This window comes from Balaenoptera ricei, chromosome 15 (assembly GCF_028023285.1).
Source record: "Balaenoptera ricei isolate mBalRic1 chromosome 15, mBalRic1.hap2, whole genome shotgun sequence".
NCBI lineage: Eukaryota > Metazoa > Chordata > Mammalia > Artiodactyla > Balaenopteridae > Balaenoptera > Balaenoptera ricei.
Window position 1 is genome coordinate 16,003,122 of NC_082653.1, and position 12,909 is coordinate 16,016,030.

Sequence of the window (12,909 nt, forward strand, 5' to 3'; positions counted from 1 at the left end):
GCGGTCTGGGCCTCTAAGAAAGAGGAAAAGCCAGCCCGGCAAAGGGAGGGCAGGCAGGACCAGACAGAGGGAGAGTGTGCAAGGCCCATCAGGGACTTTCAGGAAACAGAAGTCCCTTCCTCAGGCTGGACCAGAGGCGCAGGGGAGAAAGATGGGAGCAGAGGCTGGAGGGGAGCAGGGTCAGACCTGGGGAGGCTTCCACGGCTGGTGAGGAGTTCGGGCCGCAGGACAAGGGAGGGCTGAAGGACCGCTGACGGGACGGGACGGCACGGGGAGGGAGGGTGGGGTTCCTCGGGCAGCCAGGACTGGTGAGGAATGTTCTAGCAGAGGAGACCGTGAGATGAAGCGGGGTGGACGCAGGGGCAGAAGCACGATGGGACAGGGGGTTTAAATGAACCCTGCTGGCAGCTGTCCAGCAGGAGGGTTGGGGCAGGGGTGGATCAGGGAGGCCTGGGCAGAGGCTGCTGCGGTGCTGGGAGTGGCCTGAGCCAGGTGGTGGCTGTGGGGACACAGAGAAGCGGAGGGCCTGGGGAGGGACCTTGGAGGAGAACTGACAGGGCCTGTGGGTGGATGGGGAGGCTGAGGGGAAAGGGAAGCACTGGGATGCCTGGCCAGAGGGTCCTCATGGCCTGAGACGTTGGCACCCCCTAGCCTAGGGAGTGGCTGCCCTCTGCCACTGACCGTGGGCCTGGGGCCTGATTTAAATCCAGTTTCTTCTCTGAGAAAGTGGGGGCAGGCTAGGACTTAGAGGCCAGTCCCGGAGCCCAGAAGAGGGTCTCCCACCAAGAGTGCTTGAACACAAGAGTGCCTGTGGGTTCTGACCTGCGCCCTCGAGGGCCAGCTCGCCCATGTCGCCAGCCAGCTTCCGTACGCTTACGGCCTCGGAGTCTCCCTGGATGTCAGGGACTGCGTTCCGGCGGCCCGTCCGGTCACAGGAGATGAAGTCCGAGTAGGAGGACTCGACCTCCATCATGCCTGTCGCATCGCTCTTCAGGCCTGTGGGGACAAGGGCAGGAGGGCAGAGGTGAACCCTGGTGCATCCTGCACAGAAGACTCAGCTTGGGGCCCGGCACTGATGTCTTTTGACAAACTGACAGTTATTGCCTTGCTCGCTGACAACAAAACAGAAAGCACAGAAAAGTACAAAGAACAAAATAAGTCATGCATAATTTTATACCCCAAAAGCCACCACCACCGTTTTAAAGAACATCTTTTGTGTTTTCTCTAAGTAAAGTTCATGATAACTATCTACACATTTATCAACACCATGTACCAGGCACTGGCTAGGGGCCACAGATGCAGCAATGAATAAGTCAGCTGTGGTCCTTGCCCTCAGGGAGCTTAGAGTCTACTGGGTCATTTAGCGTAATTACCTAATACCTAAGTAATTACCACAGTGCTCCGGACTTCCAGGGAGAAGGCAGGGTACCAGAGTGACTACCAGGGCCTGACCAAGGCTTGGGGGTCAGGAAGTGACATTTTAGCCGAGATCCTAGGAGGAATAGATAGACAAGGAGCCTAGACCAGGAGTGAGGGGAAGAGCACGTATGAAGGCTCTGTGGAGCAAAGGCACGGTGGGATGGAAGAAACGTAAGAGCCGTGGGCTGGGGAACTGTGGGAGAGGGGCCAAGACACCGAGGATGCTGCTGAGCTGGGCAGGGGCCTGATCACATCTTCAATTTGGTCCCTGAGGGGTTGAGGCTCATGAATGTTCAGATTAGCATTTTCAAAGATGACTCTGGCACCTAAAGTGAGCAGACCTGAATGGGGGCCAGCTAGGGGGCTCCTGCAAAAATTCAGGTGTGAGAAGATGGTGGGTGAAGCAGGGATGGAAGAAGGTATTGCATGCAAATAGAAATCAAAAGAAAGTGGGAGTAGCAGCACTCATATGAGACGAAATAGACTTTAAAATAAAGGCTGTTATAAGAGACAAAGAAGGAAGGACATTACATAATGATCAAGAGGTCAGTCCAAGAAGAAGACATAACAATTGTAAAGATATATGCACCCAACATAGGAGCACCTCAATATATAAGGCAAATACTAACAATCATAAAGGGAGAAATCAACAGTAACACGATAGTGGGGGACTTTAACACGCCACTTCCATCAATGGACAGATCATCCAGACAGAATATCAATAAAGAAACACAGGCCTTAAATGACACATTAGACCAGATGGACTTAATTGATATTTATAGAGCATTCCATCCAAAAGCAGCAGAATATACATTCTTCTCAAGTGCACATGGAACATTCTCCAGGACTGACCACATGCTGGGCCACAATGTGAGCCTCGGTAAATTTAAGAAAAGTGAAATCATATCAAGAATCTTTTCTGACCACAATGCTATGAGATTAGAAATAAACTACAAGAAAAAAACTGTAAAAAACACAAACACATGGAGGCTACACAATATGCTACTAAACAACCAATGGATCACTGAAGAAATCAAACAGGAAACCAAAAAATATCTAGAGAAAAACGAAAACGAAAGCACAATGATCCAAAACCTATGGGATGCAGCAAAAGTAGTTCTAAGAGGGAAGTTTATAGCAATACAATCCTACCTCAAGAAACAAGAAAAATCTCAAATAAACAACCTAACCTTACACCTAAAGCAACTAGAAAAAGAAGAACAAATAAAACCTATAGTAGAAGGAAAGAAATCATAAAGATCAGAGCAGAAATAAATGAAACTGAGACGAAGAAAACAATATGAAACTAAAAGCTGGTCCTTTGAAAAGATAAACAAAATTGATAAACCTTTAGCCAGACTCATCAAGAAGAAAAGGGAGAGGACTCAAATCAATAAAATTAGAAATGAAAAAGGAGAAGTTACAACCGACACCACAGAAATACAAAGGATCATAAGAGACTACTAACAGGGACTTCCCTGGTGGTTCAGTGAGTAAGACTCTGTGTTCCCAATGCAGGGGGCCCGGGTTCTATCCTTGGTCAGGGAACTAGATCTCACATGCATGTCGCAACAAAGAAGCCCGCATGGTGCAACTAAACATGCCACAACGAAGATCCCGCGTGCTGCAACTAAGACCCAGTGCAGCCTAAAAAAAACAGGACTACTACAAGCAACTGTGTGCCAATAAAACAGACAACCTGCAAGAAATGTACAAATTCTTAGAAAGATACAATCTCCCAAGACTGAACCAGGAAGAAATAGAAAATATGAACAGACCCATCACAAGTACTGAAATTGAAATTGTGATTAAAGAACTTACAAAAAACAGAAGTCCAGGACCCAATGGCTTCACAGATGAATTCTATCAAACATTTAGAGAAGAGCTAACACCTGTCCTTCTGAAACTGTTCCACAAAACTGCAGATGAAGGAAAACTCCCAAACTCATTCTGTGAGGCCACTATCAGCCTGATACCAAAACCAGACAAAGATACCACAAAAAAAAAAGAAAATTACAGGCCAATATCACTAAAAAACATAGACATAAAAATCCTCAACAGGGACTTCCCTGGTGGCACAGTGGTTAAGAATCCACCTGCCGGGCTTCCCTGGTGGCACAGTGGTTGAGAGTCTGCCTGCCAATGCAGGGGACACGGGTTTGAGCCCTGGTCTGGGAGGATCCCACATGCCACGGAGCGACTAGGCCCATGAGCCACAATTGCTGAGCCTGCGCGTCTGGAGCCTGTGCTCCGCAACAGGAGAGGCCGCGATAGTGAGAGGCCCGCACACCGCGATGAAGAGTGGCCCCCACTTGCCACAAGTGGAGAAAGCCCTCGTGCGGAAACGAAGACCCAACACAGCCATCAATCAATCAATCAATAAATAAATAAAATTAAAAAAAAAAAAAAAGAATCTGCCTGCCAACGCAGGGGACATGGGTTCGAGCCCTGGTCCAGGGAGATCCCACGTGCTGCGGAGCAACTAAGCCCATGTGCCACAACTACTGAGCCTTCACTCTGGAGCCCATGAGCCACAAATACTGAAGCCCACGAGCCACGAGCCTACAGCCCGTGCTCTGCAACAAAGAGAAGCCACTGCTTGCCGCAACTAGAGAAAGCTCGCACGCAGCAACGAAGACCCAATGCAGCGAAAAAAAAACAAAACAAAAAAACAACCACCTCAACAAAATACTAGCAATCTGAATCCAACAATACATTAAAAGGATCATACACCATGATCAAGTGGGATTTATCCCAGGGATGCAAGGATTTTTCAATATCAGCAAATCGATCAATGTGATACACCACATGAACAAACTGAAGAATAAAAACCATATCATCATCTCAAAAGATGCTGAAAAAGCTTTTAACAAAATTCAACACCCATTTATGATAAAAACTCTACAGAAAGTGGGCTTAGAGGGAACATACCTCAACATAATAAAGCCATATACGACAAACCTACAGCTAACATCATACTCAACAGTGAAAAGCTAAAAGCATTTCCTCTAAGACCAGGAACAAGACAAGGATGTCCACTCTTGCCACTTTTATTCAACATAGTTTTGGAAGTCCAAGCTACAGCAATCAGAGAAGAAAAAGAAATAAAAGGAATACAAATTGGAAAAGAGAAGGTAAAACTGTCACTGTTTGCAGATGACATGATACTATACATAGAAAATCCTAAAGACACTACCAGAAAACTACTAGAGCTCATCAATGAATTTGGTAAAGTTGCAGGTTACAAAATTAATACACAGAAATCTGTTGCATTTCTATAAACTAACAATGAAAGATCAGGAAGAGAAATTCAAGAAATAATCCCATTTACCACTGCATCAAAAAGAATAAAATACCTAGATATAAACCTACCTACAGAGACAAAAGACCTGTACTCCGAAAACTATAAGATGCTGATGAAAGAAATCAAAGACAACACAAACTGATGGAAAGAAATACCGTGTTCTTGGATTGGAAGAATCAATACTATCAAAATGACTATACTACCCAGGGCAATCTACAGATTCAATGAAATTCCTATCAAATTACCAATGGCATTTTTCACAGAACTAGAACAAAAAATCTTAAAATTTGTATGGAGACACAAAAGACCCCGAATAGCCAAGGCAATTGTGAGAAAGAAAAATCAGGCACCCTGACTTCAGACTATACTACAAAGCTACAGGCATCAAAACAGTATGGTTTTTTGTTTGTTTTTAATGCAAAAATGAGATTGATAGATACCAAACCTGGGTTTCTTATTAATAAATACAAATTTCTGGTAAAAAAAAAAAATAGAAATACAGATCAATGGAACAGGATAGAAAGCCCAGAAATAAACCCACGCAACTGTGGTCAATTAATCTACGACAAAGGAGACAAGACTATACAATGGAGGAAAGACAATCTCTTCAATAAATGGTGCTAGGAAAACTGGACAGCTACATGTAAACACATGAAATTAGAACATTCTATAACATTGTACACAAAAATAAACTCAAAATGGATTAAAGACCTAAATTTGAGACCAGATGCTGTAAAACTCTTAGAGGAAAACATAGGCAGAACACTCTCTGACATAAATCGCAGCAAGATCCTTTTTGATCCATCTCCCAGAATAATGGAAATAAAAACAAAAATAAATGGGACTAATTAAACTCAAAAGCTTTTGCACAGCAAAGGAAACCATAAACAAAATGAAAAGACAACCCACAGAATGGGAGAAAATATTTGCAAATGATGTCACCAACAAAGGATTCGTTTCCAAAATTTACAAACAGCTCATGTGGCTTAATATCATCAAAACAAACAACCTCATCAAAAAATGGGCAGAAGACCTAAGCAGACATTTCTCCAAAGAAGACATACAGATGAAGAGGCACATGAAAAGATGTCCAACATCGCTAATTACTAGAGAAATGCAAATCAAAACTATAATGAGATATCACCTCACACCAGTCAGAACGGCTATCATCAAAAAATCCACAAACAGCAAATGCTGGAGAGGGTGTGGAGAGAAGGGAACCTTCCTACACTGTTGGTGGGAATGTAAATTAGTGCAGCCACTATGGAAAACAGTATGGAGGTTCCTTAAGAAACTAAAAATTGATCTACCATATGATCCTGCAATCCCACTCCTGGGCAGATACCCAGAGAAAGACATGGTCCGAAAGGATACATGCACCCCAGTATTCACTGCAGCACTGTTGACGATAGCCAAGACATGGAAGCAACCTAAATGCCCATCGACAGAAGAATGGATAAAGAAGATATGGTACATATATACAATGGAATATTACTCAGCCTTTAAAAAGAACGAAATAATGCCATTTGCAGCAACATGGATGGACCTAGAGGTTGTCATACTGAGTGAAGTAAGTCAGACAGAGAAAGAGAAATATCATATGATATCACTTACATGCGAATCAAAAAAGATACAAATGAACTTATTTACAAAACAGAAACAGACTCACAGATTTAGAGAACGAACTTATGGTTACCAGGGGGGAAGGGTGGGAAAGAGGGATAGTTAGGGTGTTTGAGATTGATGTGTACACACTGCTATATTTAAAACGGATAGGACTTCCCTGGTGGCGCAGTGGTTAAGAATCCACCTGCCAATGCAGGGGACACGGGTTCGAGCCCTGGTCCGGGAAGATCCCACATGCCGCGGAGCAACTAAGCCCGTGCGCCACAACTACTGAGCCTGTGTTCTAGAGCCCGCGAGCCACAACTACTGAGCCCGCGTGCCTAGAGCCCATGCTCCACAACGAGAAGCCACCGCAATAAGAAGGCCACACACCACAACGAAGAGTAGCCCTGGCTTGCTGCAACTAGAGAAAGCCCATGCGCAGCAACGAAGACCCAACGCAGCCTAAACAATAAATAATAAATAAATAAAACCTTACTAAAAAAAAAAAAAAAAAAAAAAAAGAATTGTGCTGAAAATGGATAACCAACAAGGACCTACTGTACAGCACAGGGAACTCTGCTCAATATTCTCTAACAACCTAACTGGGAAAAGAATTTGAAAAAAACCAGATACATGTATATGTATAACTGAATCACTTTGTTGTACACCTAAAACTAACACAACATTGTTAATCAACTATACTCTAATATAAAATGAAAAGTTTAAAAAAAAACAAAGATGGTGGGTGAAGGAAGGAGGTGGTGATGGACAGACACATTCTAGATGTAATCTGGAGGATGAATCACCAGGACTTGGTGTTTGGCTGATGGGGAAGTGAGCTTCCTGACATGAATAAGTAGGTGGATGGAGGATGGTTCATGAGATGGGGGATGGGTTGGGAGGAAAGACAGGAAATTAGGAGTTACTGCTACAGAGATGGTGGTGAATAGCCCTGCTGGTTGATTTTTACAGCTGAGAGAGAAAAGAAGAGAACCACATATATAAAGAAGAGCCATACACATGTAAAAAAGGATTTGTGAGATCATACTATAGTACACTGTATTTTATAGCTTACTGTTTGAAACTCCCTAAAACACGTCATGAAGGTTCCCTCTAGATGATTTTTGTATATGCACCATGATATATTTGATGAGTCCCCTAGAAATGAACATGGAGGCACTTTCCCATTTTCCATCACTATGGACAGCACTAGGTCTTTATGTAAATATTTGTGCTATGTCTAATTATTTCCTTAGAGTATATTCCTAGAAGTAGAATTGCTAAGCTAAAGGGAAGGGTGAAATAATATTTAAGACACATTTTTGATACATTTCCAAGTTGCTTTCCTGAATGACATAATGGTATTTATAATAACAGAAAAAGATGAGGAAATAAAACATAAATTCAGTTCTGTTCCTATTTATATTCCCACCAGCAGCCTGTAAGATTGCCTGTTTATCTGCACCCTTGTCAACAATGGGTATTGCTATTATATATATTTTTTAAAAGGCTAATCTGCTAGGGGAATACGAGTATCTCTCTTTGAGCACCTATGATTTCCTGAAGGCAATCAAATCACACAAGTCAGGCCGTGGACTCTGGCCACTTGGCACACCCTGAGTTAGCGAGGGACGGGGGGGTCTAAGCCACTGGCCTGACCAGGAGCTCACAGTCCTCTAGGTGAGATGGGCCCAGCCAATTCCAGTTTTAGACACACGTAGGCAAATGCCAATGCTCTTTATAGTATGAGGATGTTTACTGCACATCCTAGGTCAGTGATAGGGAAGCTCCCAAATGTCCCTCAAAAGGCTAGGCATTAAACAAATTATAAAGTATTCACAAAAAAATACCCTGCACCAGATGGACCTGTACTGATGGCAAAGTGTCTGAGATAAACTGTTAATTGCAAAATGCAGGTTGCAAAACAACACCTTAAAGAAAACCCAGTTTCAACTCATACAGCTCAACAACAAAAAAACAAACAACTCAATCGAAAAACGGGCAGAAGACCTAAATAGACATTTCTACAAAGAAGAAATACAGATGGCCAATAGGCACATGAAAAGATGCTCAATGTTGCTAATTATTAGAGAAATGGAAATCAAAACTAAAATGAGGTACCACCTCACACCGGTCAGAATGGCCATCATTAAAAAGTCAACAAATAACAAATGCTGGAGAGGGTGTGGATAAAAGGGAACCCACCTACGCTGCTGGTGGGAATGTAAGTTGGTGCAGCCACTACGGAAAACAGTATGGAGGTTCCTCAGAAAACTAATACGATCCATATGATACAGCAATCCCTCTCCTGGGCATACATCCAGACAAAACTATAATTCAAAAAGATGCATGCACCCTTATGTTCATAGCAACACTATTCACAATAGCCAAGACATGGAAACAACCTAAATGTCCATTGACAGATGAATGGACAAAGAAGATGTGATACATTTATACAATGGAATACTCCTCATCCATAAAAAAGAATGAAGTAATGCCATTTGCAGCAACATGGATGCAAGTAGAGATTATCATACTAAGTGAAATAAGTCAGAAGGACAAATACGATATGATATCACTTATATGCAGAATCTAAAATATGACACAAATGAACCTATCTATGAAACAGAAGCATAGAGAACAGACTGGTGGTTGCCAAGGGGGAGGGGATTGGGGGAGGGATGGAGTGGGAGGTTGGGGTGAGCACATGTAAACTATTATGTACAGAATGGATAAACAACAAGGTCCTACTGTATAGCACAGAGAACTATATTCATTATCCTATGATAAACCATAATGGAAAAGAATATGAAAAAAGAATGTATATATGTATAACTGAATCACTTTGCTGTACAGCAGAAATTAACACAACATTGTAAGTCTATATTTCAATTAAAAAAAAAAAAGAGAAAGAAAGAAAACCCAGTTTCTATGGGGAAAGATAGCAGATACAAGAAAAAAAACCTTGCCAAGTGTGGTACTTTGTGTCTAAGGGGAACTTTCACTTCTAAGACTAAATTTTTATAATGGTAGGAGTTTTTATAAGCCCAAGTTATTGTTCAACGCTTTCAGAAAGTAACTGACATTGGCAGGAAGCAGCTGGAAAGCAGCCAGGGTGGGGCTCAGCAACTAGTGTGTGTGTGTCTGTGCGTGTGAGTGCTGTATGAAAAGAGGGGCTGGCCGCTATGGAGGGCTGGACCACATCTCCCCACAACACCTAGCTCAGAAGAGACACCTAAAGAATAAATTAGGGGCACTCAAAGATCAGACAGGGGAGACAGGGAGGCGTCCTGTAGTAGACAGAGAAAAGAACAAGAGACGTGACCTTGTGCTATGAACCTGGCTCTGCCACCAGACCTTGAGCAAGACTGCCCCTCTCTGGGCCTCCATCACCAGATCTGTAAAACAGAATAAAGGCAGGCCCAGAATTCTGTTTAAGGCAGCCCCCCAGCTCCAGCAGGGGGCGCACCGAGCCTATTTTTCTAAGCGGCCTTGAGAGAAAGAAGTTGCCCTAGTTGTGTTTCCGGCTCTTTCTCAGCAAAAAAACCTCTGAACTCTCTGAAGTCCCAGAGGTGGCTCTTCTGTAGGTCACAGAAGTTTCACTTCTACACTCTCCCTCTGGGGAAACTGCTCAAAGCTTGAGAACAGGGCAGTGGCCTGTTGCAATAACAGCAGTAACACAGAATAAAAATTATGATGACGGTTCTAACAATAATCGTAAAGGTAACACTTATCAAGTCATCATGTTTTCCATACCTCGCTTACTAAATTGCCACAACAGCCTCTGAGGTCTGCGAGGTGAGTTTATAACCACGACTTGGGAAGGTCTCAGGCGGACCCATACCTGCTGGTGGGAAGGAGACACTGGGCAGGCCACGCCAGCTCCTGAGCCCCTTCTCCTCAGTCCTTTTCCTCCAGCTAGACCGTTGGCTCTATGAGAACTGGTATTCCTGTCTGGATTTTCACCAGGCCAGACTGAAAGGCCTAATCCTGGCAGCTGAACCATATGTTTCTGGCTGCTCCATCCTCAGATTCTCAACCAGGGCCTGGCAAAGAGCAGGTACTAAATAATTACTCGCCAAATTAAATCTGAATCTCTCTGTCTACCTGTCTGTCTATCTTCCCTCCATCCCTCTTTCCCTATCTGTGGAAACCATAAAGTGACTCACTCCTTTGGCCAGTGGGAAAGGCCTCTGTCCACTGTAGATGGCTGTGCTGATGTTCTGGTCCAGGATCTCTAGCATCTGACACTGTGGGATGGATGGAGTTACAGGCTCCATCTAAAAGGCCAGCTTCCTGCTGGAACTGACACCCTGGCGCTTTGGCTCCTGCCCTTGCCTGGCTGACCTTACAGGCTGCCCAGGGTAGGAAGCTGACTTTCCTGGCTCGGAGAAGGAAGCGTACCAAGTTCAAAAGCCAATGCTGCAAAACACCAACTGTGGCCAGTGTGCTCCGGCTGCCATCCCCATCCCCCCAGGGAAGACCAATTCCAAAGACAGGCCTGAGGGTGGGGTGCGTCTGGGGAGCTCTCTGACACACAGCACAAGCACACGATTTCGTTTTTCTTCAACATTTGTATTCTTCCCTCACTCTCTGCTCTTAAAGTCAACAGCAAATGGGGAAATATAAGAAAGAATCCTCAGAGTTGGAAGCTGCATCAGAAAACGGTCATTCTCAGACTCTGTTAAGGAGAGTATAAACGCCAGGACCTCTCTGAGTGACTTAACATGATACATCAAGAAACCTCACCTTTTTTCATATCCTTGAGCCACTAAGTCAGCTTATAATACTTTTTTCTAAGAACGTAATCCATGTTGTGCATGAGGATAAAGGTTCAAAGAAGTTCATCACAGTATTACTTGTAATAGTCAAAAACTAAAGACACCAAAATGAGCTCCTAAATGGGCACGTCACATGTCCTAAATGGACAATAGAGAAATATATACATATTTAACTAATTTGTATCCAAATGAAATACCATTCGGGTATTAAAATGTTTGTGAAGTTTTTAAGAGACAGGGGGAAATAGATTGTTCACACAGATTGTTCACATAGATTGCTAAATGAAGAATCTCAATGATATGATCACATATCAATATTACTTAATTAAATTATGAATGATTTTTAAATTTTCTGTATTTTTTTTTTCAGGGAAAGCATTCACTTTATTTTTAAATTATTTCATTTTTGAGTATGTATGTGCATGGTATGAAACTCAAAAAGTATGAAAGGAGGGACTTCCCTCGTGGCACAGTGGTTAAGAATCCACCTGCCAATGCAGGGGACATGGGTTCGAGCCCTGGTCCGGGAAGATCCCACATGCCGTGGAGCAGCTAAGCCCGTGCGCCACAACTACTGAGCCTGCGCTCTAGAGCCCGCGAGCCACAATGACTGAGCCCACATGCCACAACTACTAAGCCCGCGCGCCTAGAGCCTGTGCTCCGCAACAAGAGAAGCCACCGCAATGAGAAGACTGCGCACCGCAACGAAGAGTAGCCCCCGCTCACCACAACTAGAGAAAGCCCGCACGCAACAACAAAGACCCAACGCAGCCAAAAAAAAAAAAAAAGTATGAAAGGAAAAAGAGTAAGAGCTCAGTGGCCTCCTTGGACTCAGACACCTTCCCCCCACCAGGCAAGCACTTTCTTGTGTCCTCCCAAGATAATCCAGGCAACAAACATATTCCCTCCTGCCCTCCCTTCCTTCCTTCTTCTTTTATTTAAAACAAAAAGTTGTTTTCCATCTCGCTTTTTTCATTCAAAAATACTTCCTGGAAACAATTCCAGATCATCCTGAAGCCACCGCAGCACTGATTATATAAAAACTCTAGAAACAAACCCAAAGTCCTTATACTACAAGATAACTTTTTTTTTTTTTAATTGGTTGCATGGTGTGTGCTGTCTCACTGCTGTAGACCAATTTAATGATTTCTTGAGTGATAAACTTTGGGGTTGTTGCCATAAAAGTAGAATTGCCGGGGGCTTCCCTGGTGGCGCAGTGGTTGAGGGTCTGCCTGCTGATGCGGGGGACACGGGTTCGAGCCCTGGTCTGGGAGGATCCCACATGCCGCGGAGCAGCTGGGCCCGTGAGCCACAACTGCTGAGCCTGCGCGTCTGGAGCCTGTGCCCCGCAACAGGAGGGGCCGCGATAGTGAGAGGCCCGCGCACCGCGATGAAGAGCGGTCCCCGCACCGCGATGAAGAGTGGCCCCCACTTGCCGTAGCTGGAGAGGGCCCTCGCACGAACCGAGGACCCAACACAGCCAAAAATAAATAAATAAATAAATAAAGTAGCCATAAAAAAATTTAAAAAAAAAAAAAAAGTAGAGTTGCCACATTAAAGGATATGTAAATTTTTTTTAAGGATATGTAAATTTTAAAAATTGACTAGAGCCAAATTTTCCTCCACAGCAGTTAATTCCCATTGGACGTATGTGAGGAGCACTTGGCGGCACCATTCTCATCAACAGTCTTTTCCCCCCAACCCGAAAGGTGAGAACGGTCCCCCGCTGCTTCAGCTTGTACTGCTCCTGTGTGTGCAACCGAGCAGCTTTCCATGTGTATTTCCTTTTCTGTGCAT

At 43.9% G+C, this 12,909-nt stretch overlaps 1 protein-coding gene across 3 annotated transcripts in view; it reads right to left on the minus strand.

Annotated features, from left to right (window-relative positions):
* Positions 1–12,909, minus strand: part of PKIG (cAMP-dependent protein kinase inhibitor gamma) — a 109,961-nt gene that overhangs the window by 2,921 nt on the left and 94,131 nt on the right. For all 3 annotated transcript variants that reach the window (XM_059896294.1, XM_059896295.1, XM_059896296.1), the window contains one exon: positions 823–996. In XM_059896294.1, coding sequence (XP_059752277.1) covers positions 823–973 — 151 coding nt within the window. In that variant the 5' untranslated portion in view covers positions 974–996. The remainder of the gene's footprint in view (positions 1–822; positions 997–12,909) is intronic.